Genomic DNA, 27,303 nt, shown 5'->3' on the forward strand with positions numbered 1-27,303 from the left:
TGTCCCAGGCCTGTAGCTGGAGATGCAGGCATAGGTGAAGGCCAAGAGCAGGTAAACTGGAGGACCCAGACCCCGGCTAACATGGAGGGTGGGCAGAGCCATTGCTCAGTTCTTACAGATGGTTCAACACGTGAGAAATTCACATTGCAAGATCTTCCCATTTTTCAAGAGAAGTCAGAAATCTTGATTTGATTTTATTTTTCAAAATTATTTCTGCCGTGAGGCAGGACTTCTCACTATGGCAGAGGAAAGCTGGACAAAGGTGCTGTATTTATTTTCTATTGCTATGTAATAAATTACCACAGACTTAGCAGCTTAGGACTCAGAGTCCTATAGATCAGAAGTCCAGGCAGACTCGACTGGGTTCTCTGCTTAGTGTCTCACAAGGCTCAAAGGTGTTAGCTGGACTAGGCTCTCATCTAGAGGCTCTGGAAATGAATTCACTTCCAAGTTCTTTGAGGCCAAAGACATGACAATAGAGCACGTGGACATGAACACAAAAATCAAATCCAGCAACTTATAAAAATGACCAAGTGGGATTTATCTTGGGAATCCAAGGTTGATTTAGCATCTGAAAATTAATGCAACATATCATATTAATATAATAAAGGACAAAATATACTTGGTCATGTCAATACATGCAGAAAAAGCATTTGTCAGAATCCAAAACTCATTGATAATAAAATTCTCAACAAATACAAGAGAATTTTCTTGAACAGATAAAATCTAAGAAAAACTTACAGCAAACATCTTTGTAGTAGTGAAAGACTAAAGGTGTTTTCCATAAGTCTGAGAGCAAAGCAAGGCGATCCACTCTCAACACTTCTATTTAATATCATACTGGAAAGTTCTACCCAGTCAAGAAGACAGGGAAAAAAAAAATGAAAGGCATCTAGACTGGAAAAGAAGAAATAAAACTGTCCTTATTTGCAGAAGATATATATCTGGAAAATACTCATGAATCTTAAAATAACCAACTAGAACTAATAAATGAGAATGCCAGAGGATACAAAAATCAATCGTATTTCTTCATACTGATAATGAACAATCTAAGACTGAAATACAGAAAACAATGCAATTCACAATAGTGCTAAGAATAAGACACTTAGAAATAAATGTAACAAAAGATGTGTAAGAGCTAAAAATTACAAAACACTGTTGACTAAAATTTTAAAAGATCTAAATAAATGGGGAGATACATCATGTTCATGAACTGAAAGACTCATTATTGTTAAGATGGCAATTCTCCCCAGATCGATTTATATCTGCAGCACAATTCCAATCGGAATCCAGAAATAATTTTTTCAGTAGAAATTGACAAGCTGATCCTAAAGTTTACATGGAAATGCAACACACCTAGAATAGCAAGACCATTTTGAAAAACAACAACATAGTTGGAGGACTTATTTTACTCATTTTCAAAACTTATCATAAAACAGTAAGAAGACTGTGTCACAATGGTGTGATGACAAACATATATATCAATGGAAATGAATAGAAAATCCTGACATTTATGGTAAACTGATTTTCAACAAAGGTGTTAAAGGAATTCTATTGGGAGGAGACATTCTTTTCAACAAATGGTTCTGGGACAATTGGCTGTGTGTATGAAAAAATTAATTAAAAAAGACCCTTGCCTTACATTATACATAGATTAATTCAAAATCAATTATAGATTTAAATGTTAAATTGAAAACTAAAAACTTGGAAAAAAATACAGGCAAAAAATCCTTGTGACTTTGGCTTAGCCACAAATTTCTTAGCTATGATACCAAAGACACGATTCATAAAAGAAAAATTTGATACATTGTAATTCATTGAAATTTAAAACTTTGGCACTTCCAAAAATATCATTTAAAATATGAAAAGACAAGCCACAGCCTGGGAGAAAATATTTGCAAATCATGTATCTAATTAGGGACTGGTATCTGAACTATATCAAAAATTCTTATAACTCAGAAAGACAAATGACCCAGTTAAAAATGGGTAAAAGATGTGAATAGCTCTTTTCACCAGAGAAGATATATGTATGGCTAAAAAGAACATTAAAAGATGATCAACATCACTAGTCATTAGGGAAATGCAAATTAAAATCATAGTAAGATACCACTATACATTTGCTAGAATAGAGAGAATCTAAAAGTCTAATGATGCCAGGTATTGGCAAGGCTGAGGAGAAACTAGAACCCTCATACAGTGCTGGTAGGAATGTAAAATGGTACAGTCACTTAAGAAAACAATGCATCAATTCCTTAAAATGTTAAACATAGAGTTATAACATGACGCAACAATTTCATCTTAACTTACATTATACCTGAGAAAAATGACATGTCTCCATTAAGATTTATGTAAATATTCACAGCAGCATTATCCATAATAGCAAAAATCTGCAATTAAATGTTTATCACCTGGCAAACAGAAAATGAAAATCTAGGGTAACTATGTAATGGAATATTATTCAGCTATAAAAAGGAATGGACTTTTTTTTTTTTTTTGGACTACTTATTTTTTTATTGTCGATTTACAATGTTTTAGTTTCTGGTATACAGCATAGTGATTCAGTTATAAGTATATATATTCTTTTTCATTATAGGTGATTATAAGATATTGAATATAGTTCCCTGTGCTATACAGTAGGACCTTATTGTTTATCTGTTTTATATATGGTAGTTTGTATCTGCTGATCCCAAACTCCTAATTTATCCCTACCCCCATTTCTCCTTTGGTAACCACAAGTTTGTTTTCTATGTCTGTGAGTGTGTTTCTGTTGTGTAAATAAGTTCATTTATGCCATTTTTTTTAGATTCCACATATAAGCGATATCTTATGATGTTTGTCTTCTGCTGTCTGACTTACTTTACTTAATATGATCATCTCTAGGTTCATCCATGTTGCTGCAAATGGCATTATTTCATTCTTTTTTATGGCTAAGTAGTAAGGAATAAACTACTTACACAGGCTACAACGTGGATAAACATTATGCCAGGTCAAAGAAGCCAAACAGAAAAGACCACACATTGTGTGATCCCATGTAAGTGACCTTCTAGAAAAGGCAGAGCTGTAGAGAAGGAAAACAAATCACGGATTGCTGAGAGATGGAGATTGAAGTGTGACTGCAAATGCACATGAGGAAAGTTTTCGGAAGTGATGGGAATGTTGGGGTGGATCAGGGTGATGGTTGTGTAACTTTATAAACTTACTAAAGATCATTGAATTACCATGTATTAGCAGTGAACTTTTTGGTATGCAGATTATACCTCGATAAAACTGTTAAACAAAACAATGAAATCTTCCATTAAAAAATGTTCTCAACTAGTTCAAATTCTTCAAGGACCCATGTGGAAAAAAAATGCCCCAAGTTCGTGGCACAGGCCCCTGGGCTGCCTACTTGCACCTCAGTGCTAAGCTGCATAAATAGAAATTTGAATAAAATAAAATCCCTGTCCTCCAGGAGTTCCAAAGGGAGAAAATGGAAGAGTAAACAGTTACAAAACCCTATTATAAGCAGGATGTGCAGGGAGGTGTGGGTCCAGATGCCTGGCTCTGGCTTGGCAGGGGTGAGGCGCCACAGATGAGGTTGGACACTGAAGTTAGGTTTCATTTATTTTTTAAATTTTGGAATTTTATTTTATTAATTGCTTTTTTGATTGAAGTATAGTTGATTTACAATGTTGTGTCAGTCTCTGTACAGCATGGTGATTCAGTTACACGCACGTGTGAAGTTAGGCTTTATTTAATTAATTTTTTTGGTGAGGGGAGGTAATGAGGTTTACTTAATTATTTTAATGGAGGTACTGGGGATTGAACCCAGCACCTCATGCACGCTAAGCATGCGCTCTACCACTTGAGCTCTCCCCTGAAGTTAGGTTTTAATGGGTAGGTAGGAATTCAGGAGATTGCAAATGCAGGAAGTGGAGAAAAGGGGTAGGTGACATTTCCAGGCAGAGAGAACAGGAGGGTCAAAGGCTATGAGGTGTGAAAAAGCGATTCCCCTTCTGAGAACTGGGAAGGTTCGGGATGTGCTGCATATGGAGATAAAGAACAGGAAAGGAAGGCAGGGGCCAGATCATGAAGCGCTTGGCAGGCAGCGTTCAAGTCTTTGGACAAAGGCTTAAACAGGATTTATTTGTTGCAGGAACATGGGCATCCTTCCTTTGGCCTGAATTAAACTTTGTCTTGGCAACATCATATGGCACTCATTTAAAAAATATTTATTAATATACTGCTTACTGTGTGCCGGGGCACTGTTTGAACACTTTATAGAAACTCATTTAATCCCATCAACTGTGGTTCTCAAACCTGTATCCAATTCACCTGGAAGTCCTTTTAAAGCAGAGAAACCACCACGCTTCTAATTTAGTAGGTCTGGAGTGGAGCCTGAGAATTTGCATTTCAGTCCAGTTCCCTGGAGAAGCTGCTGCTGCTGCTGGTCCCAGGAGCCCACTTTGGGAACAACTGCTTTACACCCACCTCATCAGAAAGGTACCATTATCTTCACCATCATTTCCATTTTACAAAGGAGGAAACAGAAGGTTAAACACCCTACCCCCAAGGCTACATAACTCTTAGTGATGGGGCTTGCATTCAATGCCAATGTCTGCCATGTTTCCCAGTTCATAAGTTGCAAACAAGCAGAGTTAAGGGGCTGGCATTTTCAATCCTTGCTTGCAACTATCAAAAATATATCACACACACAGGCCTTAACTAACATCTGAGATAAAAGAATTTGAGGTGCTAACTGATGCCAAGGGGGTAGTGAGGGAAAGTCTTTGAGGAACTCTGTAGGCCATTCCAATGAAGTATTATTTTGGTTTTACTGGGATGAAGCCAGGGTTTAGAAATGCACAAGTATCAATGTACGAAATGACTAATTCAGTATATAAAAGGAAATCATTAAATTCAATGTCACAATTCACAACTGAACCATACATGAGTCCTTAATCTCTGTTGTTTTCAATATACATATTTTAAATTTTTAAGAAATGAATTACAAAAATTAACAGTATCTTGAGAAGATAGCCTTATTACACATGCTGCTTTGGGCGGGGGCAGGGGGGTAAGTCCCAAGATGAAAATGGCAGTTCTTTCATGAATCGGATTGCTTTTCACGTCTTGATCTAATTTGTAGCATCTCCCTGGTTGCCTTCCAATAAACAACTTCTTCCTTAAATCGGTGGCATTATGTTATTTTTGAGCTCTGAATCACAGAGACTGTAATCCAAGCCTGCATGCTCCATCTTGTCGTTTTTTGTAGTGCTGTATATCTAATTAAAGCTGCTTACAGGTCCATAAAAAGACCTAACATTAAAAAAGCAGTCTGGGTTGGAGAAAGCCCCAAGGCAGATTGAAGATTGGCGGTTCTTCATTAACAATAAACACCTTTGCTTCAATTCACAGTTAAGCAATCATATATTAATTTGTACTTGAAGATTTTTGAATATTGCCTATGCATAATCAGATCATGTTACCACATTGATGGTGTGGAACTGAAAATGGGTCATGTTCCTGCCAGCAGCCTCCAGCTTCCCAGGAAACACTGGGGATGAATAAATGATTTACCACGTGGCCAGTACCGCATCCCTCTCTCTGGAAGAGAATTTGAGCCGGTTTTATTTAAACCAATGTATTATTCTCTTCCTTTTCGATGACTGTCTTGCTATTCTTATGCCCTGTTTTCCTCATAGAATTTATTCAAAACCTAAGTTACACAGGGCTTATCTGTTGAGGCCATTGTTTTGTGGTTACTGTTCTAGCTCAAGGGCTACACAGCTGGCTGTGGAGGCCTTCAACCACTGGAATTCCCTTGGGAGACCATTAGAGTGGTATTTTTTCCTTTAACTTGGCTACAGGGTTCCCTGAATAGTGTTATCTCCCTAAGGAGACAAGTGCAAGGCCTTCCCTATTTCCAGCAACAAAGGAACGAATTCCACAAACCAAGCTCGAAGCTCTTGCTTAACATACTGCTAGAGTTAGAATGTCAGTGTCCAAGTGGGATTATTCTTTTATGGTCTTTCTAAGCCACTGTTATCCCAGAATTGGAGCCAGTGATTCAGCTCTGAGGGGCAGAGTCCCACAGCCCTAGGCTTTCCCCAGTCAACGATCCATCACCCTATTCTAGAGCATTAGGGTAACTGGGAGTCCCCTTTAATAGAAAACCTTATTACCCTGAGGGTCTGTACCTCCCAACAACCCACTTTTGCTTCCCAGTCCTCTTCAGACTGCAAAGTAGATGCCTTGCAGAGAGCCTCAAAGAAAAGTCTTCTGACATTTGCAGGTCAACAGAGACATTTGTTAAAGGTATCGAGATTTCTCGTCCAGTCAATTTAATCAAACTTGGAGCATCTGGGCAGCTTTTCTCCCCATCCCCCACCCCCAGCTTGCGTCCTTCTTTGCTAGGGATATTTTCTTGGGGGGGGGGTAGGGTGGAGAGCAGGGAGGAGCAGAAAGGGAAAAGCAGGTGGGAGAAATCTGGCATCTGGCTTAGCTGAGCTCCAAGGATGGGAGGCGGCAGCCCCTGCCCCTCTCCCCCACCACCCCTAAGACTTCCTCTTCGGCCGTCGGGAGCCACCGGCCTGGTGACCATGCCGCGGAAACCTCCAGTGCACGGCTTATGCCTGGCGTGTTCTGAATCCCTGACTTCACATGCTTTAATATTTCCCACGACCTTTCGCATGTCCACGCTTTTCCAGAGGAGGCAGCCTGGTCGCGCAAATATCTCCAGTTGACCTTTAAAGCTAGAGCTGCATTCAGATGCTGCGCTTTTTCTTTCTGTTTAAATAGCAACAAACTCAACAAATTGGGTCCCCAGAGAGAAGAAACTGTAGAGAAAATATGCATGTATATACATGAATGTATATTGATTTTTGTTTTTCTCTCCTTGCTTAATCCTGGGCGGGAGATGGAGGGAACCTTTAAAAGGGTAAAGTGCCTGGTGCCCTCAGCCTCCCCACCCCAGGACGCAGTCAGGTGAGGACGCGGTCCCTTCCCTCCTATCCCCCGACAGCTCGCGCTACTGATCTGGGCCACTGTCCCGTGTCCCTGGTGCTTCTTCCTTCATCATCTCCTCTCCTGCTCGGGCGCCTCGACCGCGTCCTGCCGCCAGCCGCAACCCAGACCCGCTGGGGTCGGGACGCAGCCAGGATGCCCTACAGCAGCCGGAGCGCCGTAGCCCGCAGGTGCGCCCCGCCCCGCCCTCCCCGAGGCTCCGCCCCGGCGCTCGCGTCACAGTGACGCGCGTGCCGCGCAGGCGCAGCTCGGCCCCCACCCCCTCCCCGCGGCCGGCCGCCCGCTTGGTATTATGATTAACGCTGGGTGCGGGGACTCGGCGGCCGGGAGGGAGTCGTCGGCGCCGCGGCCGCTGCGGACGGACGCTTGCCTGCTGGCTGAGGTAGGGACGAGCGCGGAGCGCGGCCGGGCGCGGCGGCTGTGGGCGGGGGTGGAGGCCGGCCTCTGCCGCCTAGTCGCCTCCACCGCTGCCGGTCTGGGCGCCCGTGCCGGGGTGCCCGCCACAGGCGGAAAGTAAGTTGCGCGCTCCGCGCTCCCCGCGCCGGCCGCGTCGCTGGCCCGGGAGGACGCGGGGCCGGGCTGCCAGTGGCGGCCCCGACCCGCACGGCGGCGGCGGCGGCTGCGGCTGCGGCTGCGCGGCCTGGCGGCGGGAAGCGGGCGGCGGCGGCGGCGGCGGCGGGCCCGGACGGGAGCCGGCACTGCGGCGGCCGGCCGCGGGCGCCCCGAGGCCCTGCCCTTGCGGCCGCGGCGGGATTGCGGCACCTCGGGAGGCGCCCGCATCCCCGCGCCCCGCCCCGGAGCGGGCCGAGTGCGGCGCCCGCGGGGCCCAGCGCCCGGGTTCTCTCGTGCGGTGTGTATTTTTCGCCGAATGTGTTTTCCTTTTTCAAAATAATCTGGAAATCTGGCTGCAGCAAGGGGATTCCTTGCTAAAACTGCAGCTGTGCAATAGAATGGGGATATTGTTGTCTGTGGAGAAAGGGCATCGGGGTAAAGAAGGAAGAGCAGTGCTGTTCCCGAGGGACAGCTAGAATTTTTCGGGTTGGAAAACCTTCGTTCTTTTCCGTAGCCATCGCCTGTTGATTTCTTTCTGAACCGTTTCACCAAAACCTTTCTGCCTAAAAGGGACTGGGATCCAGGAAAGTGACAGCCTTTTATCCTGGGGAGGGGGGTGGTTCCTGGAGCTGTGTTATTCCTAACAGTTGAATGAGATAAAAATCCAGTATCTTCAAAGGGAGTTCGGTTGAAGTCCAGTGTTTGGGGGCGGGGGGATTTAACAGTAGGGTTCTTAAATCTTTAGACGTCTGAGGATACCGAATTTTTCAAACGGTCAAGTTACTCTTTTTCCCCCTTCTATTTGAGTAAATTTTCACAGTCTTAAGAGCAGGTGGTAAAGCTAACTTAATGAGTTTCACATTTTGTGGTGAAAGGTGAAGCGTGGTTACCAAGTGTTGGGCTAATAATTTCCACCGGATTCCTATCAAACATCAGATGCCTGTTTGGGTTTCTTATGGCGGGGGTTGGGGCACTAGTCCCAGATCAGTCTCATTTATCAGAACGTGTATCAATGTACTTTAAAGCCTGGGGTTGTCAAGGCTTATGTAATCAATTTGTTAATTTATAATCTTGTTACATTGCTCTCCAGATTTATAAAATCATTCCCTTAAGGAAATCTGTCTTCAACGTCTGCTTAAATATTTCTCTTGGAATTGGGTTCTTGAAGAGGAATGAATGTACTGTACAAGTGGTGATTAAAGCATGCTAATTAGACAAGTTTCTTTTAAAAAAGATACTATTGATTCTTTTGTCTATCTAAATGTTCCTGTTAGGAAAACATGACATTCCCATTTTACAGAACTAGAAATGAGAGAAATTACGTGACATTCCCAAGGTCACGTATTGAAGCAGTGTAGTAAATGAAAGTCAGGTGCACTGTGGTAACTTATCTTAATACTCTATCCTTAAGGCTTTCGGGCAGGGAACTTTGCCACCTTTTTATTTGTTAAACATACACAATTGATTTTTATTGTTTTGTGCAGAAGTTATCCTATTTTCTGTTCTGAGTAAATTTTTCTGTTATTGCAATAAGATCCATTTGTTTAAAACATAGAAGAACTTAGAAGTTATGTAATTTTTATTTTTCTGGAACAGAAATATAGATTGGGCCTTTATGGTCCAACTGTAATCCCATAATCCTAAAATGAAGGCTTTCAGATGTCCTTATTAATACTGAAGGGCTTTCAAATATTTTTACTGGTTATAGGAACTACACACGGTTCATCTAAACTTTACTATGGGTGTTTCATATAGAAAGTGAAACTAAATAGCAAAAAGAAACTTTATTTTTGGAGATACTGAGTAGCCCTGGTTCTAAGCATTGGTATAAATAAGGAATGCTTTCTCCCCTGAAGCAGCTCGTCTGAGCCTAAAAACTCATTACATTGCCCCGGAAGAAAAGGGTACAAGTACACTTTCCACATGGTCAGAATTTTAGAAATTAAAAACATAGTTGAGGAACTCTAGAGACTTGATTCTTGCTGCATGCCAGCTGTTTGCTTAACAGCCAAGAGATAGAGTTTCTAGCCAAAATGCTTTTATAAGAAGATACTACTCAGAATATAGGTACTTCCCAGTGTGCATGTATGTGCAGGTAAATTCTTAGAGCAATTTTGGTGGGAAAGTTGAGTGATTTGTAGCAGTTGTGAACTTAAACTTAACCTATGGTTGTTTATTCATGGAGTTTTTGTCTATTTGGGGGGCCCTGGGTTAGAGGGTAGCAATAGAAGAGTGACTAAAAACCAGTGACTGCCTTTACAGGCTATGGTAAATTATACTTACACCGAGGTAGGCAGTGACAAAATCAAATGCTGTGATGAGGCATCTGCACAAACCCTGGGCAAGGAACAATCTGACTTGGGAATGCTTCACAGAGGAGATGATGGTTGACGTGGTCTTGAAGGACAGGTGGAGTTCCCAGGCAGAGAAAAGGGGAAAGGGCCGCAAGGGTTCAGAGAGGGTGAAAAGAAAGGACAAGGTCAAGTGGTGGACTTAGATCCAAGTGGGTGAAAGGGAGTTGAGGAGGCAGAGACAGTGCAGCTATTTTTGTTTGGTTTTTTTTTTTTTTTAAAGACTGAAAAGGAAGGGGGGAGGAGTAGGGCAGTAGCTTTGGGGATGGAGAGGGATATGTTTTGGATTTTGTTTTAGTTTGGAAGGAGCAGATGTAAAACCTCTCGGACTTAATGGCCTCACCAGTGAGCACTGGAAATGTGTGGTCTGTTCTGGATGATCTGGAGCTACGCTACTCACCTGTGGATCATTTCCTCGTCTTGTTTTTCTGTGTCTCTGCTTTGGTTTGGGGCCTTATATCCCATGGGAAACCATTTCTTGCCGGTGATAGGGGAGGAACCTGACTACAGAGGATTCCTGCCCTGCCTTCCCTGAACAGTTGTTTCTCTGCTGTCACTTCCAGAGCCTCCTGAGATTGTGCTTTGGCACCTCCAGCCTTTGGTCTCCGCTCAGGTAGGCTCTTTCGTGGCAAAGCAGACCTCTTTTCCCTCTCATTACTTGTGTCCTATTCCCCAGACTGCTGCTGTGTGAATACTCAGCAGTCCCTTTGGAGTTGGAGGGCATTGTCTGCCCATGCACCATGATGTTTTAAGTTCTGGATTGTCTCTAGGCTCAAAGCAAGATTGGGGGTGGGGTGTGTGTCTGTCTATCTTAAGTACGTCAACTACATGTTGACCCAAAATGTAATGTAGGTTATGAAATCAATGCTCCGGAAGTGTGAGTTACAGGACATAACTGGTGAAAGTATAGATTCACTGGGCCTCTCTTTCTCAGTTGTCAACATGCAGTTATCTTTCTCAAACTCCAAAGATTGTCAGCTCCTTGAAGGCAGAGGCCACTTCTTTGATTTCTATATCCCCAAACCAGTGTAATGTCTCACGCACAGTTAATGTACCCAGGCTGTGTCTTGATGAAGAAACTTTTAAAATCTCAACTTTAGTTTGTTGGCCGTTAGTGGAAACCATACCCATTTCAGTCCAACTGAGTTTGAGTGAAATTGTGTTTCAGTCATAGAATTGCAGAACTAGAAGCAGATCTTCCACACTCTACTAGCTTGCAGGACATGCTCGGGAAACATTTGTCCCTGCCCTGTGTTCCAGGTGTGAGCGAATGGCCCCACCTGCTACCAGTCTCCACTAGAGTCATCCCAGATTTCCCTCTTTGCTCTGCCCCCTCTTTGCTGTGCATTAAGTTACTGGGTTCTACTTGCTAAACATGTCTCCTCCATTACATCCTCATCATCACTGCCCAGATACAGGCTGCCCTCCTTTTTAAGTCTTTAATGATTTATCTGGAGACATTTTCAGTAGTCTCCTTACCTATGTCCAAACTCTAGTCTTGCCCGTCCAATCTGATCTTCACTTTGCTGCCAGAGCAGTTCAGCTGTCACCTCTGATTGCTGTGCCCCTGCTCAGGATTCTTCCTTGACTTCTTAGTGCCAGCTTTCATTTGTTCATTTAATAAAGTATATCTGTGTATTTTGGGCAGATGCTAAACTTGGTGGGCCCTGGGATACAGAGCTGAATAAAATGGACGTGGGCCTTAGGCGGTCGGAATTTATCACATAGTCTAGTGGGGGACACAGACTATTAATCACATAATCTCACAAATAATCACATAACCACAATTGTGATAAGGGCGGTAGTGGAAAAGGACATGGTTCTGTGAGAGGGCATGGGGAGCTGGTGTGCAGGAGTGTGGGAGGGGAAGGCCAGGTGATGGTCAGGAAGGTGACCTTTAAGCTGGGCCATAAAGCCAGATTTGCGGAAGAACAGCCGATGCACATGGGATACAGGGACCTTTGGGGACCTAGCCCTTACCTACCTATCTGCATGTATTACTGTCCCAGTCACACGAGGGTCTCTTTCACACCTCTACTAATTTTAATTCTTAACTCAAACAAAAAAGTTAATTGCTCTTAGATGCCTCCTGTGAACTTCCCAGGGCAGATTTAGGGGAGGGAACATCTCTTATAGCATGCTTGTCCATATGAGAAATTGTCAACACCTTGAGGGCAGCAGCCTTCCTGTTACAACCAGTGTAGGCATTTAGGAACAGTTTTGGGGGCCAGTTCGGGGTGAAGGTACTGATAGCAAAATAAGATGGAGAAATACAACCCTTTTCAAATACCGGCCTCTCTTGGGAGGGGAGCCAGTTACAAGAAGTTGGGGAAAAATCTTTGGGTGATTTTGATCCCACTCCCGCCTTGCTAATATGTATTATATCATTTTGCTTTTGTAATAACTGTCCAAGGTGGTGATTATCTTTGTTTTATAGATAAAGACATGCCTGTTGGCAGAAGTTGAGTAACTTGTTGGGCTTCGGCTTCTGAGCCCTCTTTTGTGCTATGATGCTGCTCCTCGGAGGTGCTGAATGAATCAAGTTTGATCATTTTTCAAGTGCACTTGTATGATGAAGAAAAGTTGACTGTGTGGTACTTTGAGATGTGACTCTCAGGACGCTGCCCCAGCTCCTCTCTGATGTTCCCTCCCCTCCTATGGACAGACATACCTCTAAGGCCTTTCTATTGTCTTCATATTGCATAGCTAGCGGGAAATGTTTGAGTAGTGTGTCCAACTGGTTTAATAGTCAGTAGGTTCTTCAACATTAAAGAGAATATATTTTAGGTAATGTAAGTTTCAGTCTTACAGTGTAACTTATCTAGGTAAAGTTTGTTTTAGATTTAGGATAATATACTAACATACTCGTTGGACAGATTATGAACTACAGTGTGCTGCATTCATGAAATCTCTTTAAGGTAGTTGAGGTGTACAGCTTTTTTTAACAGTGGACGAAAGTAGAGCAGTTGAATTTTAAAGTAAAGTTTAGCTTCCTGTTATACCTCATTTTCTACAGGTTAAACCATTCTCTCTTTATTGGCATAAAGCAGTATAAGTCCTATGGAAGAAATTTGAAATGAGAATATTCAGTCTACAGTTTCAAGGCTTTATTTTATCCTTTGTTCTCCTATTTTATGAGTATTTGCTGATCCTCTTGTAAAGGAAGACGCTTTTTCAGAAACAAATGGAGAGAATGTAATTGGCACAGTACATTAAAATTGCAGTTTGGGTAAGGATAAATTTTTTTAAGCAGAAAATAGAACCTTCCTAAATAGTACTTAAATTTCTTGCTTGATGTTGGCTTTTCATTCTGTGCCACTGGGGAGGTATCTTGCTGTCACAAAATTATATGTAAACTCTAAAAGTGAAATTATTTTCAAGGTGCCATTCTATTTTTAGATGACCAGGAATTTCCTCAGTCTTTGGAATAATTATTTGCCTGTAGTTTCCTTTCTGAACTTAAAAAGCAGTTTCTAAACATTTCAGAAAGTTTTTAATGGAATTATTTGTTAGTAATGTTTATTAAGTGAGTCTTTGGTTGGTGCTAGGGAATTTCCTCTTTAATTGCAGGGGTACTGGTAACTCACATGGCATGTCAGAATTGGAAGAACAACAGAAATGTCAAAATAGATTTAGTTCAGTGCTGTTATTTCCCTGGGAATCAGAAAGGCCTAGGTCAAGGAGAGGCATTGTATTACTGCAGGAAGAAAATGCAGGTCAACTTAGGCAGCTCTTACCTGGGCGGAGGACTGGGGCAAAAAAAATCCTTATTTTCGTTGACTCTGCTTTCTCATCTGAAGAACGGGTATGATACTTCCATTATATTCCTAGTTGCGAGGAATAAATGATATAACAAATGTAAAGAGTCTAGTATATACATAGATTCCCAGTAGTGAAATTGTTTATTCTTTTTGAAACCTGCAGTGAAACAAAACTAGAATTCTAAAATGAGCTATTGTGTCAGTAGAAGACATTTTTGAAATTTAGAATGAGACAATGAAAGAAGAGTCAACTGTGGTTTGCTATAGGACTCATTTCTGTGTAAACCTATTGAGGTTAGTGTTCGATTTTGAGGAAAGCAGTATGGGTGATAGTGAGAAAGATCTAATATGTCAAAACAAAAATTGGTATTTTATGGAACTTTAAAGTGAACAGTGAACTTTTTAAATTGGTTTAAATTTTCCAGTGACCTTATTCTTACATTGCTTTCATGTTAGTACCTAGAGTTTTATTCTTCTGTTGAGGCCTCAGCTCTGTGATGTAAAGCTGCTTCTGTGCATTTTCACCTCTTTAGTGACACTTTAATTAACCTTAAGTATGATTCAGAGATATATATGTGGTGAATTGTTTAGTCTGGCAAGTTTTCCCTTAGTTTTGCGAAGGTGGGAGTTCACCACAGTTCCCTGAATGGTGAGCCATTAGGTATTTTTCAGGATCGACCTTCTTAACTCTGTTAAACTTACCTTACTTGTACCCTAGATTGTGCCTTCACCCACACTGGCGTTCTTCTTCCTGAAGACAGCCAGCCGGATGCCCTCTCTTTTGCCTATTTCCCCACTTTCAGTGATGGTGTCCCACTGCTCCGGTGGAGGGGTGAGGCCTGACCTGTGGGCTGCCTTGTCTTTGGGGATCCTATCCTGCCTTTAGTATCCTCTGCTCTTCCTTTGACAGAACTTGCCTAGGTTAACTTGTATAATTAATTCTCTTTTTATATGTAGATAACTTATTTGTAAGATTCTAAAGGATGGGGACTGTGTTGTGTTCTACACAATTAGGGCTCCAGTATTTGCTAACAAAAATAGACTGTTCCTTCCTCAACCTGAAGGACTTGCATACTTTGAGCCTCAAGGGAGGCAAAATGTTTCATTGAATATGTCTTGTTTGTTAAGATTACATAAGTAGGCTTTAGACAATGTATTTTCAGGGAAATTGGCTTATTTCATAGATCTCAACAGAAAAGTAAATTGAATGAATTATTATGTACAGAAATTCAAACTTTTAATAATCTCTGCCTTTCCTAGATTATAAAAATAACACATATTCAGTGCTAAAAATTTGAAAAGAACAGAAAAGCATAAAAAGAAGAAAAATTTCTATGGTCATACCAATGTCCCATTTTGGTATTTTTAATATATATACGGACAAATTTTATGCTTTAAAAAAAACTGGGATCATATGCCTTGAAACTTGGTATGTGATTTTTTTTTTTTACTTAACATTTTGTTGTGACAATTTCCCATGAGATTAAATAGCTTAAATACAGCAGCATAGTGTAAATGTTAAGTATACTGTGATTTATTTAACCATCTCCTTACTGCAGATCTTTCAATTATTTCTAATCTTTTTTGCATTTGTGAGTATCACTGAACATTGTTGAATATAAATATTTGTTCATATCTTTATTTCTTTAAGACATAAATCTAGTAGTAAGGTTACTAAATCAAGGATATTAATTATTTTAAGGCTCTTGATACAAGCATTGCCAGATTGCTTTTCAGAAAGGTAATTTGCAGTCCCAGCAATGTGAGAGAATCCCCAAATGATTCTGTCTTTTAAGTAAAAGTGAAATGTTAGGTGCCAGTATTTTTGTACACGGATTAGTTTTTTCTTTTCTAACATTCTTTTTTGACCACTTTTTCATCACCATCTTTGTCACAGTATCAGCAGAGGGGATAAAAAAGATGATAGGGAGTTAAAATGAGCATTAGTAAAAGCTTTGGAAGAGAGATTTAGATTAAGTTTTTTAATTCTCCATAACTTCCAATATATATTCTGTTTTCCTGGCAAAGGAGTAATTATGAGTTGGCTTTATTTATTTTGGAGTAATTTCAAGCACCAGCTTGTGCTTAAGTATTATTTATTATGTGGGCACTTTATACCAGGGCTGTCACCAAACTGCTTTTTAAGACTCACCCTCAGATAGGAATGGTGACATGCTCAGTATTTTTCATCACTTTAACAAGAGGCAATTCTGTTTAGGAATTTGAACTTACTACCTGTGCGCTGGTCCAGATTTTGTGGCTTAGATATTAACCCCTTTCTCTCTACAAATACTAAGTACGACTACATCAAATAGATTGCCTGACTTCTGAGTACATTCACATTCCTTGATACGTTGTGGAAGGTAGCTTGTTTTAGAGGAAATGAAGGTACTTAAACCAGCACTTTAAGGGATTGATCTGCATTGGCAACCCAGTCACTGCCTCGAGACACTGGAGCAAGCTTTTCAGCCAGGCATTCCTGGTCACCTCAATGGCCCCAAGTCCGTTAAAATTGACTCCCTGGAAGAAAACTTGCAGAACATACTTTAATAGGCAGTTACCTTCGTTTGGAAAGAACTTTATTAGACATTTGGAAGTATAGTTTTGCCCATTATGACATTTCTCATAGTAAATGAGTTACTGAAACCTTCTGATTTGTAGTTTCCATCTTGATTCCCTCCGGTAGCTGCAGACTGACACTACCTGATGCCCACATAGTAATATTCAACCAGTCCAGCGAAGAACTGTGGATTCTTCCGTAATTTAGACCCTGTTGACCTGTTTGTGGTTTCTTCATCTTTGATTTATAGCTTATATTGATAACTCCCAGGAGAAGGAGTGTTATTCTAGAAACGTGGAATATTGTTTACTTTGGATGAAAAGAACAGCGGTGGTGACTGCATGGTAGGGTTGTGTTTATTTTGCTGGACCTGGAGGTTATTGATATTCCTGGAAGACTGAGTCAGCTGTCTTCTTTCCAGCCGATACTGTTTTGTTATAGGTATCTTTGAAATTTTAGCTGTAAGATTAGGGTGGTAACTTTCATGGAGAAAGTGTTAGTTCCTCAAGTTGGCTTTTCTCAAGAAAACATACAGTTTAATCTGATATTTCCTATGAGTAAGAGTTACGGTTTTCTTTTTCATTTTTTGTGTTTGTAAAAGATACCAGATAATTTACATGCGTAAGAAGCTTAAATACAGTTTTAGCATGGCTTTGCAAAAACTCATCTTTTAGTTGTCTGTATTAGAAGAGCATTGGCGCGGATTTTTTTTTTTTTAAAGCACATAATTTGGGAGGTTTTTGTGTGTTTGGATATAGTGGTCTGATTTAGGGGGGAAATTTATAATATCCCAAAGTGTTGAGAGGCCATTAGAAGTAGCCTAATTTTTGCACACGGCCTTTTTCTGTGTCATCTGCTTCCTCATGCCATTGATTGATTCATAATGATTATCCACACAGAGCCACCTTTGTTCAGTGTGCTGTTTTGCCCTTACTTCTCCTGGGGAGAGTTGTGAGTAGGAGACCTTTGTTTGATATACAGACCACGATGCAGTGGTGATGATGTCAATGAAAAGCTAAAAGTGAGTTTTGACAAGAATAACAGGGTGAGTTCCAAATTGACAGTAGGTTTAACATAGGCTGGTTCTACAACTGTTTTCAGCAGCTTGCAAAATGTGTGTAGGGCCACCCACACTTCCTTCCTCTTCTCCAGCCACACCCGCACACTTCAGTTGCTTTTGCTCTCTTTAGTAAACTGGAGAAACATCAGTGTATTCTTGCAACACACACCAGTACTTGTTTCTCAAACGTGAATTTCCATATTATAAACCTCTTTCATTTAGGTCCAGCCTAGTTATATGCACGTGTCAGCATATGCTAAATAATACTTTAGAATGGCCTAATTTAGTGGTTTTGCTGTTTTAAAAAGATGTCCTAGCTATGCAGTCATTAAAAATAGTGATGTAGAAGAACTTAGTGTGTGGAAGAATGTGCCTCGTATAGTAGAGGAAAAAATAGTCTTAAGACTTCGTATCCAATAGCTTTGTATAGAAATGTACGTATAAAGAATATACACTCACACCTGAAGAGCGGTCATCCTAGATGATATTGCAGGTGGGTTTTTTTGTTTGTTTGTTTTTAATCTGTGGTGCTTTTCTGCATTTTCCAAATTTTCGAAAGTGAACTTGTATTGTTTTGCAGAGAGAAATACTTAGAAAATGGTTACAACCCCCCCACCCCACCCCCCGCCAATATGTGTGTGTATGTTATCCCATTTTATAAAAAAAAATTGTCTGGCTTATATTATACACAGAGAATAATTTGGAAAGTTATGTACCAAAATGTTAACAGAGATTATCATGGAGGGTAGAATAGTGAATGATTTCTTAAAAGCTTCTCTTTTTGCCAAATATAAGTTCTGATTGTATTTTTTTTCTTACACTGCACAGTTTTCATGACTGAAAACAAATATACTAAAAGGAAAGCAATAGGTCAGGTGAAAAAAGCAGAATACAAGATATAAAGTTATATATAAAATGATCATACCTTTGTAAAACAAAATAAAGAAGCAGCTGTATAAAATACTTGCAGGAGGACCACCAAGATATTAATAGTGCCGAGCTTCAGAGGTAGGACTATGAATGCCTCTTTATTCTTTCTACTTCCTGTTCTGTATTTTCCATATTTTCCATAAAAGTATGTTACTTTGACAGGAAGAATATAAAGGAGTATTTAGTCCTTTTTCAAAGGGTGGATTTGATAGAATGTCATCGTAGTATCATTTTAAAAGCAAATATTTAGATTTTGTGGGATGCTTTAATGAAAAATCATCAGACTTTGATACCTAATTAGAGATTAATTTATCGATCTGCAGCTCCCATTTACAATTTAATACATTTTAGGAAACTGAGCAATAGAATTTTTTTGAAAACGAGAGAGATGATAGCTCAGTAAATTCACTTTTCTTGAAGTAGTGTGGAAGACTGAATTTCTGCTTGGGTGGGGAAGTTTACCATCAGTATAACAGTGATGGTGGTCGCTAGCATTTACTGAATGCTTACTCTGTGCCAGGTTTTATTTTAAATACTACCTTTATTAACTCATTTAATTCTTACCACAATCCATGAGGTACTCTTACTGCCGATGTTTTCTAATGAGGAAACTTGACCATACAGAGAGATCAGGCTTTGCTTTGGTCCAGTGGCTAGTGGCTGGTGAGCTAGGTGATCCAGTCACTGGCCTTCAGAACCAGTCCTCAGACACACTGGACTACCGCACACCTTGCCATAGAGACTCTGGATGAAACAGAGGCTGTTGGCAAGAGCAAGGCAGGCACAGGTAACGGGAGGAGCTTCTATGTCCCACTGGGAGCTGAAAGACCAGGTAGGCGTCCCAGGGTTTACCTGTCAGTAGATGTGGGCCTCTGCCTGTGCCTTTACTGGCCCCATCTGTGCTGTAGAACTGTCATCAATCTCTTTTCATCCCCTCATTCCCAGCAGTGAACTTGTTTTCCCATCTACCTTTCCTTCTTTCCTCCACCTCTTTGCCTTCCCTTTCCCCAAGCTCATGTGAGCTTGAGCTTAATGATTACCTGGATGAACTCAACTGTGGTGTATTGTGTAAAGTGCCTTGGCTTGGTATGAATGTTTAGGCCTTTTCAGTTATTTGTGTGATATTTCAGTGTTGTGGAAAGGCCTGCAAGTCCCCCCTAGTCCCCTCACTGTGCCACGAACTTAGATATCAGTGCTCCTCTCACATTTTCTTTGTTCATAGAGTTTTTTTTTTTTTTTTTTTTTTTTTTTTTTTTTTTTTACTGTCAGATGGAAAGCCTCTAACGCAAAGATGTTTGTGTGTTTCATGGTGCTGGTGTTGATTTCTGCTGGCCTGCTAGAGGACATTGTGTTGGATGGGTTGCCCTCTTGGCTATTAGAGTGAGTGTTTCATGAGCCCAGAGGGACTCCTGCAAATTGGGCTTTGAACCCTGACTGAGCAGGGTTGGAGCTGCAGACTGACTGCTGCTTATTGGGCAAGTTGAGCTTCATCGTACCACCTCACAAGCTGCTGGTCAGGATTCAAGGCAGTACGGAATTGTGCCTCTTACCGAGGAGGCATTTAAAAAAAAAATGGCAAATTTACTGTTGTTCATCATTATCATTTCCTCCTCCTTCCAGTGGAATAATCTTTCTAACCTGTCTGCCTGGACCAACCTCTGTGTATATCTGTTCACTATGAAATTCCTGTTGACTAAAGATTCCTTGAAAGGGTTGTAATTCTGAGAGGGGAGAGAGATAATGGGAGACAGGGTCACTGAAGACAAATTTGCCTCTTTTATGTTTGTCTGGATCCAGCCGTAGGGTTTATATTTTAACTTCAAGCAAAGTTAAAGCAAATGGAACTAACCTAATTTTTTTTTTGTATTTTCCTTTAGGAGAAAGAAGCAACTAACAAAATACTGTAATAACAAGGATTATTCAATATGCGGTTTGCAGGGTATGTTTTGGAGCTGGTACAGAGTCACCTTTACTTTCTATAAGCCACATCTTAATATTCTGCATTGGTGTTCAGAATGATTTTCAGGTATTGCAAGATCCTCAAAGAAATTATTTCCTCCAAATATATACCTGATAGTAGGATTAGACAGTGGGCTAATGTTTTAAAAGATGTTCAGTAACGAGGATAGTTTTCCTCCCAACTTTCAGTTACTTGTAACTTCCTGTTTTTAGGTATTGTAGTTTCATGGACAATGAAAAAAGGATATATGTACCCAAGAGTACCAAAAAAAGTAAATTATTTGATAGAGTTATTAATCATTTCACTACAGGGTAGTCTGCCGTTAAGAAGAGACCCTATAAGATTCTTCCCCATGAACTTGTTAGTAGATTAAAAATTATTTCATTATTCCCTTCGGCTAGCGCAGTTCTGGGAAGAGAAACAGCAGAGTGTTCATAGTGATTAACTCTGGGTGTCTGAGACCCTGAGACCCTGGGTATCTGAGGAAAAAAATACTTTTTTCCCTTATCTGTATTTTTATTTACTATTTTTGTAATTTTTTAAAATTAAAGAACAGATTAATTAAAATTTAAACAAACTCAGATTTATTTGTGAAGTCTGATTTATATGCCACTTCCCAGGAATACATCTAAACTAAAGGGATAGATGAAAAAAAAAGTATTACATAATTTGGGGGTAGCCTGCAGCAGTTTGTTTTGAAAGCTAAAGTTGCATTTACAGGCTTGTACAATAAAAACATAGATTTGGGTAGAATTTTAAGAATAATTACTGCTCTTATGATTAATTGAAGTTAAAGATTTAAAAGATAGTTTTCTGCCCCTTGGAGTTAGCTTCACGTTTCTATTTTTGAAAATTAAATATCTGAATTAAACTTTCATTTGGGGAACTACTGTCCAAATAAAGTAAGGTCTTTCCACTTGGATTTTCCAGTTAATCTCATCATTAAAATTACTAGCTCAGATGACAAGGATAATACACAGTATAGAAGAAATTTGCTTTTTCTCCAATGCCTGTACATACATAGTACTGGTTTATTATTTTTAAAAATCTTAAAGAAATAGGATTTTGTTTCTGAAAATAATTTGCAGAAACACTGTAGCGTACTGGTTAAAAGCACAGATTTAAGTGTCAAGATAGCCCTGTGTTCAAACCCCAGCTTTTTTACACTCTTGCCCTGTAGCTTAGGCCGATGTAACTATCTCTGAGGACAGTTGTAAGCTTTAAGTGAAGATGATGTAAAGCATGTGGTAGGTGACTAGCATATTGTACTCATTCAGTGAATGCTAGTTGATATTTGTTATTTCAGTAATTATTAAAATATAAAAAGCATATTAAACATTTTTAAATCTTGTATATATTTCTTGAGGTGGCCCCAGATACATGATTTGGATCATTTCAATTTGCATGGGAGAGTGACTATACCTCTTTTATAGTTTTTTAACTCTTGAGATATTATTATCTTAACTATAACATCATTTAGAGTGGTCAAATGTTTATAAGAGGTATATGCTTTGAAATGAATCTTAGCTTCAGCATTTACCTGGAAGAGTGTTTCCTTGGCTGTAAAATAGGAATAATATTCACCTCTTAGGATTGTTAAGGTCCAGTGACACAATCCAATTTGATTTATTTTGTAGAAATATATATAGTAGGTTTTTAAAAAATGTTAGCCTTTCTTCTGTTCTTCTCTTAAGCAAAAAAGAGATTTAAAGGTATTTAATGCTAGTGCTTAAAAAATTACATTATTTTATGTGCAGTTTAGTTTTTTGGGATATTTTCATCTAAGTGGAGTAAATATAAGTACTGTTCTTAACAAAAAGTAACTGAAAATGTGAAACTATGTACTGGGAGCATTAGAAAAGGCTTCAGCGAAGGGATAAATATGCACTAATAGGAAAGAGCTAGAGCTGGGAGATTGCTGTATTCTTCATTGGATTTTGTTATTTAATTCTATTAACTTCTGGTCAGAAAGAATAATAGTGAGAATTCGGTCTGTGAGATTTAAAGTGATATCTTAATTTATATAATTATATTCTTTTTTTGGTTTTCCTGAGTCAAGGTCATTTATAAAAACTGATTTCTGTATTTTAAGGTGTACACTATAAAGGTTGAGAATTTTAAATTCCGTATATAATGTGGTCTTTAAAGGTAAATGATCTTTTAAGACTTGAATGGTTTAAGAATGCATGCTTGTCTATTCTTGAAATAAAAGCAGGTCATAGTAGGTTTTGTGTGAGAGTGGGAAAACCATAATTAAGATCAGTGTAACTGATGAGCACAGAGAGTGAGCACAAGCACCTACTATGTGCCAGACACTGTTCTAGGCACTAGAGATGGAAGAGCAAACAGTTGTTGCCTTGTAACATTTTGAAAAAAGTTACATTTCAAAATTTAACAAAATTTTGGTTACCTAGTATTTGTAAAACACTGTTCTAGGTGTTAGGTTTTAGTTTTTACTTCTACTCTCCCCTTAGAGTCCTCTTTTGGTCTCAGGATCAGGATGGTGTATACAAAAACCTATAGGATAAGACTACCTGGGATGGAGGTGCTTTGGAGATACAGAGAAGGAACGGTAATCCCAGCTGTGAGAGTTGAAGAAGGCTTTAATGAAGGGATTTTGTTATACTTTTATAGGAAATAGTGCTAGTTTTGGAATAACAGGAAAAAGTAGTTGGTTTCTGTCCAAATGAATATTCTTTATGTTTTCCCTTTCTTGTCATCCCTGAGTTTTTTGAGACACTAATTGAAATTACTTTTGGAAAATATTTTTTTTAACATAGCTTATCAAACTTGCCAATTTTCTTATTTCTGACATAACCAAAAATTTTCAACAAACTAATTTATTTTCAATTTGCAAACTTAAAGTGGTATTTTAATTCTCAGCCTTTATAATGAAAACCCTAAATTTGTAAATAGGTTATTATAAATGCCCCTGATTCATTTTATGTTTCAATATATTCACTTCAAGCTTCTCTTAAAACAAAATTTAAAAAAATTGAAGCTATAAAAGGAAAAGTCACGGAAACTTAATTTTGTTTCTCTTATTTTGTAGATGTCCATGGCGACATTGAAAATGAATTCCTTATTTTCACCAGATATATGAGAAGATCCATTTTAGACAGTCTAAATACTTTTCCTTCTGCTGGACCAGCATGGCAGGATTCAAGCGAGGGTATGATGGGAAGATTGCTGGATTATATGATCTGGATAAAACCTTGGGCCGAGGTCATTTTGCAGTGGTTAAACTTGCCAGGCATGTCTTTACAGGTGAAAAAGTGGCAGTAAAAGTTATTGACAAGACAAAACTGGACACTCTAGCCACTGGTCATCTTTTCCAAGAAGTGAGATGCATGAAACTAGTGCAGCATCCCAACATCGTGCGCCTTTATGAAGTTATTGACACCCAGACCAAACTGTATCTTATTCTAGAACTTGGGGATGGAGGAGACATGTTCGATTACATAATGAAACACGAGGAGGGGCTTAACGAAGACTTGGCCAAGAAGTACTTTGCTCAGATAGTTCATGCCATATCTTATTGCCATAAACTCCATGTGGTTCACAGAGACTTAAAACCTGAGAATGTGGTCTTCTTCGAAAAACAAGGTCTTGTAAAGTTGACAGACTTTGGTTTCAGCAACAAATTTCAACCAGGGAAGAAGCTCACTACAAGCTGTGGATCTCTTGCATATTCTGCGCCAGAAATTCTGCTTGGTGATGAGTATGATGCACCCGCAGTAGGTAGGTAACCTTCCAGTATTTGCCCTCTTGAATTCTACTGGCTAGAGTGTAGTAGGTCAAATTGGTTGTTGTCTATATAGAAGTGATTTCTAAGAGAATATCTGTTAAATGGGTCTTAGTTAACAGATTGGGTTTCATGAATGCTATTTCCTGAAGCTGACAGTTTATTTTACCCTGTAGATGGCTAATGTCTAAAGTGTATTAGTCAGCACAAAGGAAAATGAGCAAGTTACCGTTTAAGATAACCTCTTGTCCGCCCAATTTTAATTTTTTTTTAATGTCTGGGTACTTTCTCTATCTTCTTAGATTCTTCTAGTTGTCTCCTTCCTGTGAATACTCTTTAACAGTCATGAAACCCTTATTGGAAAGGTACTATGGGTATTATAGTGCAGTGTGACGGATTGGGGTGTTGAAAATCAAATCATGATTTGGTGTTATGGGAGAGGGGTGGTGTTGGAGGGAGAGGAGGGGAGAGGAAATAAAATCAAGGTTATACGCTTGAGGGAAAAAAAAGAATTAGGGCATTGGAATAATTTATTAATTTTGACCTTGAGCAATGTACTTGATCTCTTTCTGCTTCATTTCCTCATCTGTAAAATAGATCAGATACAAGTGTTGTATTCCCTTATTATCTGTTTACTTTTCACAGTGACCGATATGGTGGTTATTGTCCATCTCACTGTACAGAATAGGAAATTGATACACAGAGTACTTGCTGTGTGGTGAATTCCAGAATAGTGGTAGCACTTGGCATTCCCAACTACCCACCCCCTCCCTTCCTCCAACACATTTTTGCGCTCTGTCTCTTGTCAGAGTTATTTACTTGTGGTAGAAGTGTTTACTGCATTTCGGCTTGTGTCAGCTTTGTCCCCTTAGGATCAAACACGTTTTGAAGGTCATGGAGGAATTCATTTTTAACTTTTAAGGGTTTGTTAATCTGAAGGTGTGGTCAGCTTTTAACATTTTAGGTTTAATCTTAGAAAAATATGCCTTACTATTACATGCACATGATATCAAACTTCCTACTTATGAGCCTCCCATTTGCATTCTGATCGTTTGAAATGCATGTTACAGGAGATTAAAGACATACACTGAAGAGTGCTGATCTTATACAGAATGCTCTGTATACCAAGACACTGCTTTTCATGTTGGACTATGTGTTCTGGAAAACAAAGGGCAAATAAGTGGTTTCTGCCCTCTACAGATAATCAGGCTTCACTGAAGTCTTCCATTAGAATATCTGAACAAAAGATTTTTGATTAGTGGAGAGGCTCTAAATAGAAAATGAAGCCAGGAATACGCAGAAGAGAAAACATAAATGTCTCAACGTGAAAAAGATGTTCAACCTCACTAATAATCAGGGAAAGGGAAATTGAAACCCCAGTGAGGTAGTTTCTTACTTTTCCATTGAGAAAAACTAAAGCCAGACAAAACCAAGTATAGATGAAACTATAGAACCTCAGGAGCTCTTATACTTTGTAGAAGATGGTTTGTCCATATCTAGTAAAGTTAAAGATGCACACGTCCTGAGACCCGGCAGGTCTCCTTCCTTTGTATGCACCCTGGAGAAGCTGGCTCTCAGTCATGCACACGAGAGATTTTCAGAGAATGTTTTTAGTAGCACTGACTGTTCATCAGCAGGAGAATAAATTGTTCAATATTCATACAATGCAACTACCTTGGTGAAAATTAATGAACTGTGTATGTCAACATGGCTGGAGTTCACAAATATAGTGTTTAAAAAATGAGTGATGCGTACCTATAGTATTATAACATTTATATAAAAGTGTAAAACATACAAAGCAGTATTGTCTATTATTACGGGTGCGTGCATGTGCAGCATGTGCAGCGAAGGATAAAGAACACATGGACGCATGTTTAGAGAGTTTGAGCTGTATTGGTGGTGTTTATTTCCTAAGCTGGGTGGGGAATACGCAGGAGTTCATTGTGATGTTCTTTTTTTCTCCCCTTATATCTTAAATATTGCATAATAGAACTTTAAATAAGTTTTTAAAAAAGAAAAAATTTTCAGAAGGATAATCACCAGTGTAATAAATGGTTATCATGTGTTGTAAAAGTAGAATTGGGTGGAGTTCATTTTCTTTGTGTTTATTTCCATACATTTTGTGTAATTGTGTGATTGAAATACAGAATTGCTTTAAAAAACAAATGGACAGTTGTCTTCCTGTTAATGTAGTATTAGTTTATTGTGCCAAAATCAATCAGTGATTCTCCACAGATGCTTAGCAAAATTGGGGACAAAGATTAGAATCTGTCATTTTATTAAGTTATCAGATGTTGCTAAATAAAACAACTTTGGTTCACATTTGTAAGTAAGTTTTTTAGAGGGCGCTGGTCCTCAACCTTGAGACTTAGTTCAGAAATTGTCTATTTTTTTGTTCTCAAATAATCAGATTTTGATTTTGTTTAGACTTTTGTTTTCTATATTATTACTTTTTGTTTCATTTTTATTAATTCTTCCTAGGATCTTTGAGGTTCCTTGTTTCTTTTCTTATTTTCTTTTTTGGTATCTTGAATTGGAAGCTTTTTTTCTTCATTGTCCTGGTGTCTAACAAACACAGGTAAGGCTGTATGTTGCCCTCTCCCGCAGACCTGGTAACAGAGGGTAACACCTCAGGGGTTTCACTCTGCAGGCATTGTTGCTGATTGCTGAAGTTTGTCTTTACTGTTTTGTTTCTTTAACTCAAAAGTTACCTTTTTTTAAAATTTCAAAGTGGATAAATTTATTTTTCCTCTTAGCTATTGGGTTGTAACTTCTAATTTTAATAGTTTATAGTCAATAAATGTGCCTGGTTGGTTTCTGCTTTGGGAAATGTCTTTAGATTTTCTGTGTGGCTTAATACATAGTAATTTTTGTTGCTATTCCCTGTGTGGTTAAAATATTTGTGTTTTTGGTACATGCAAAGTTTGTCTACATAGTTAAGATTGTTAATTATGTAATTTGTGTCTTTGTGTCATGCTTTTATTCTAATCAGTTATTTTCTGGGAGAATTATGCTAGTTTCCTCCTTTAATCTGTGAATTTTGTATTTTAATTAGTTTTTGCTTTGTACGTGTTATTTTAAGCTGTGTTAAGTATATAAAGGTTTAATTTATTTTTCATGATGGGCCGTATGTTTTAGCAAAATGAAGCTACTTATTTGTTTGCTTATTGCCTTGGTTCGTATTTTGTCATTTTGTTTTAGGTTTATCTTAAATGATATATAGCTATATTTTGTGCCTGTAATCTGTGAGCCAGTCTTTTAATAGGTGAATTTAGTCCATTCATACTTGTTTTTACTGGACTGTCCTGGACTTATTAGTGCTATCTTATTTTGTATTTTTCATTTGCCGTATTACTTCATTATTACCTTTTCCTGTATT

At 39.1% G+C, this 27,303-nt stretch overlaps 1 protein-coding gene across 8 annotated transcripts in view; it reads left to right on the forward strand.

The window, feature by feature from the left end:
* Positions 1 to 27,303, forward strand: part of SNRK (SNF related kinase) — a 75,650-nt gene that overhangs the window by 12,641 nt on the left and 35,706 nt on the right. For 5 of the 8 annotated variants that reach the window (XM_072941082.1, XM_072941084.1, XM_072941083.1 and 2 more), the window contains 2 exons: positions 20,097 to 20,158; positions 23,232 to 23,920. In XM_072941082.1, coding sequence (XP_072797183.1) covers positions 23,332 to 23,920 — 589 coding nt within the window. In that variant the 5' untranslated portion in view covers positions 20,097 to 20,158; positions 23,232 to 23,331. Of the gene's footprint in view, positions 1 to 7,256; positions 7,388 to 20,096; positions 20,246 to 23,231; positions 23,921 to 27,303 lie in introns of those variants that run through there. The other 3 variants (XM_072941086.1, XM_072941088.1, XM_072941087.1) reach the window with 3 other exon arrangements.

Source organism: Vicugna pacos, chromosome 17 (genome assembly GCF_048564905.1).
Source record: "Vicugna pacos chromosome 17, VicPac4, whole genome shotgun sequence".
NCBI classification, from domain to species: domain Eukaryota; kingdom Metazoa; phylum Chordata; class Mammalia; order Artiodactyla; family Camelidae; genus Vicugna; species Vicugna pacos.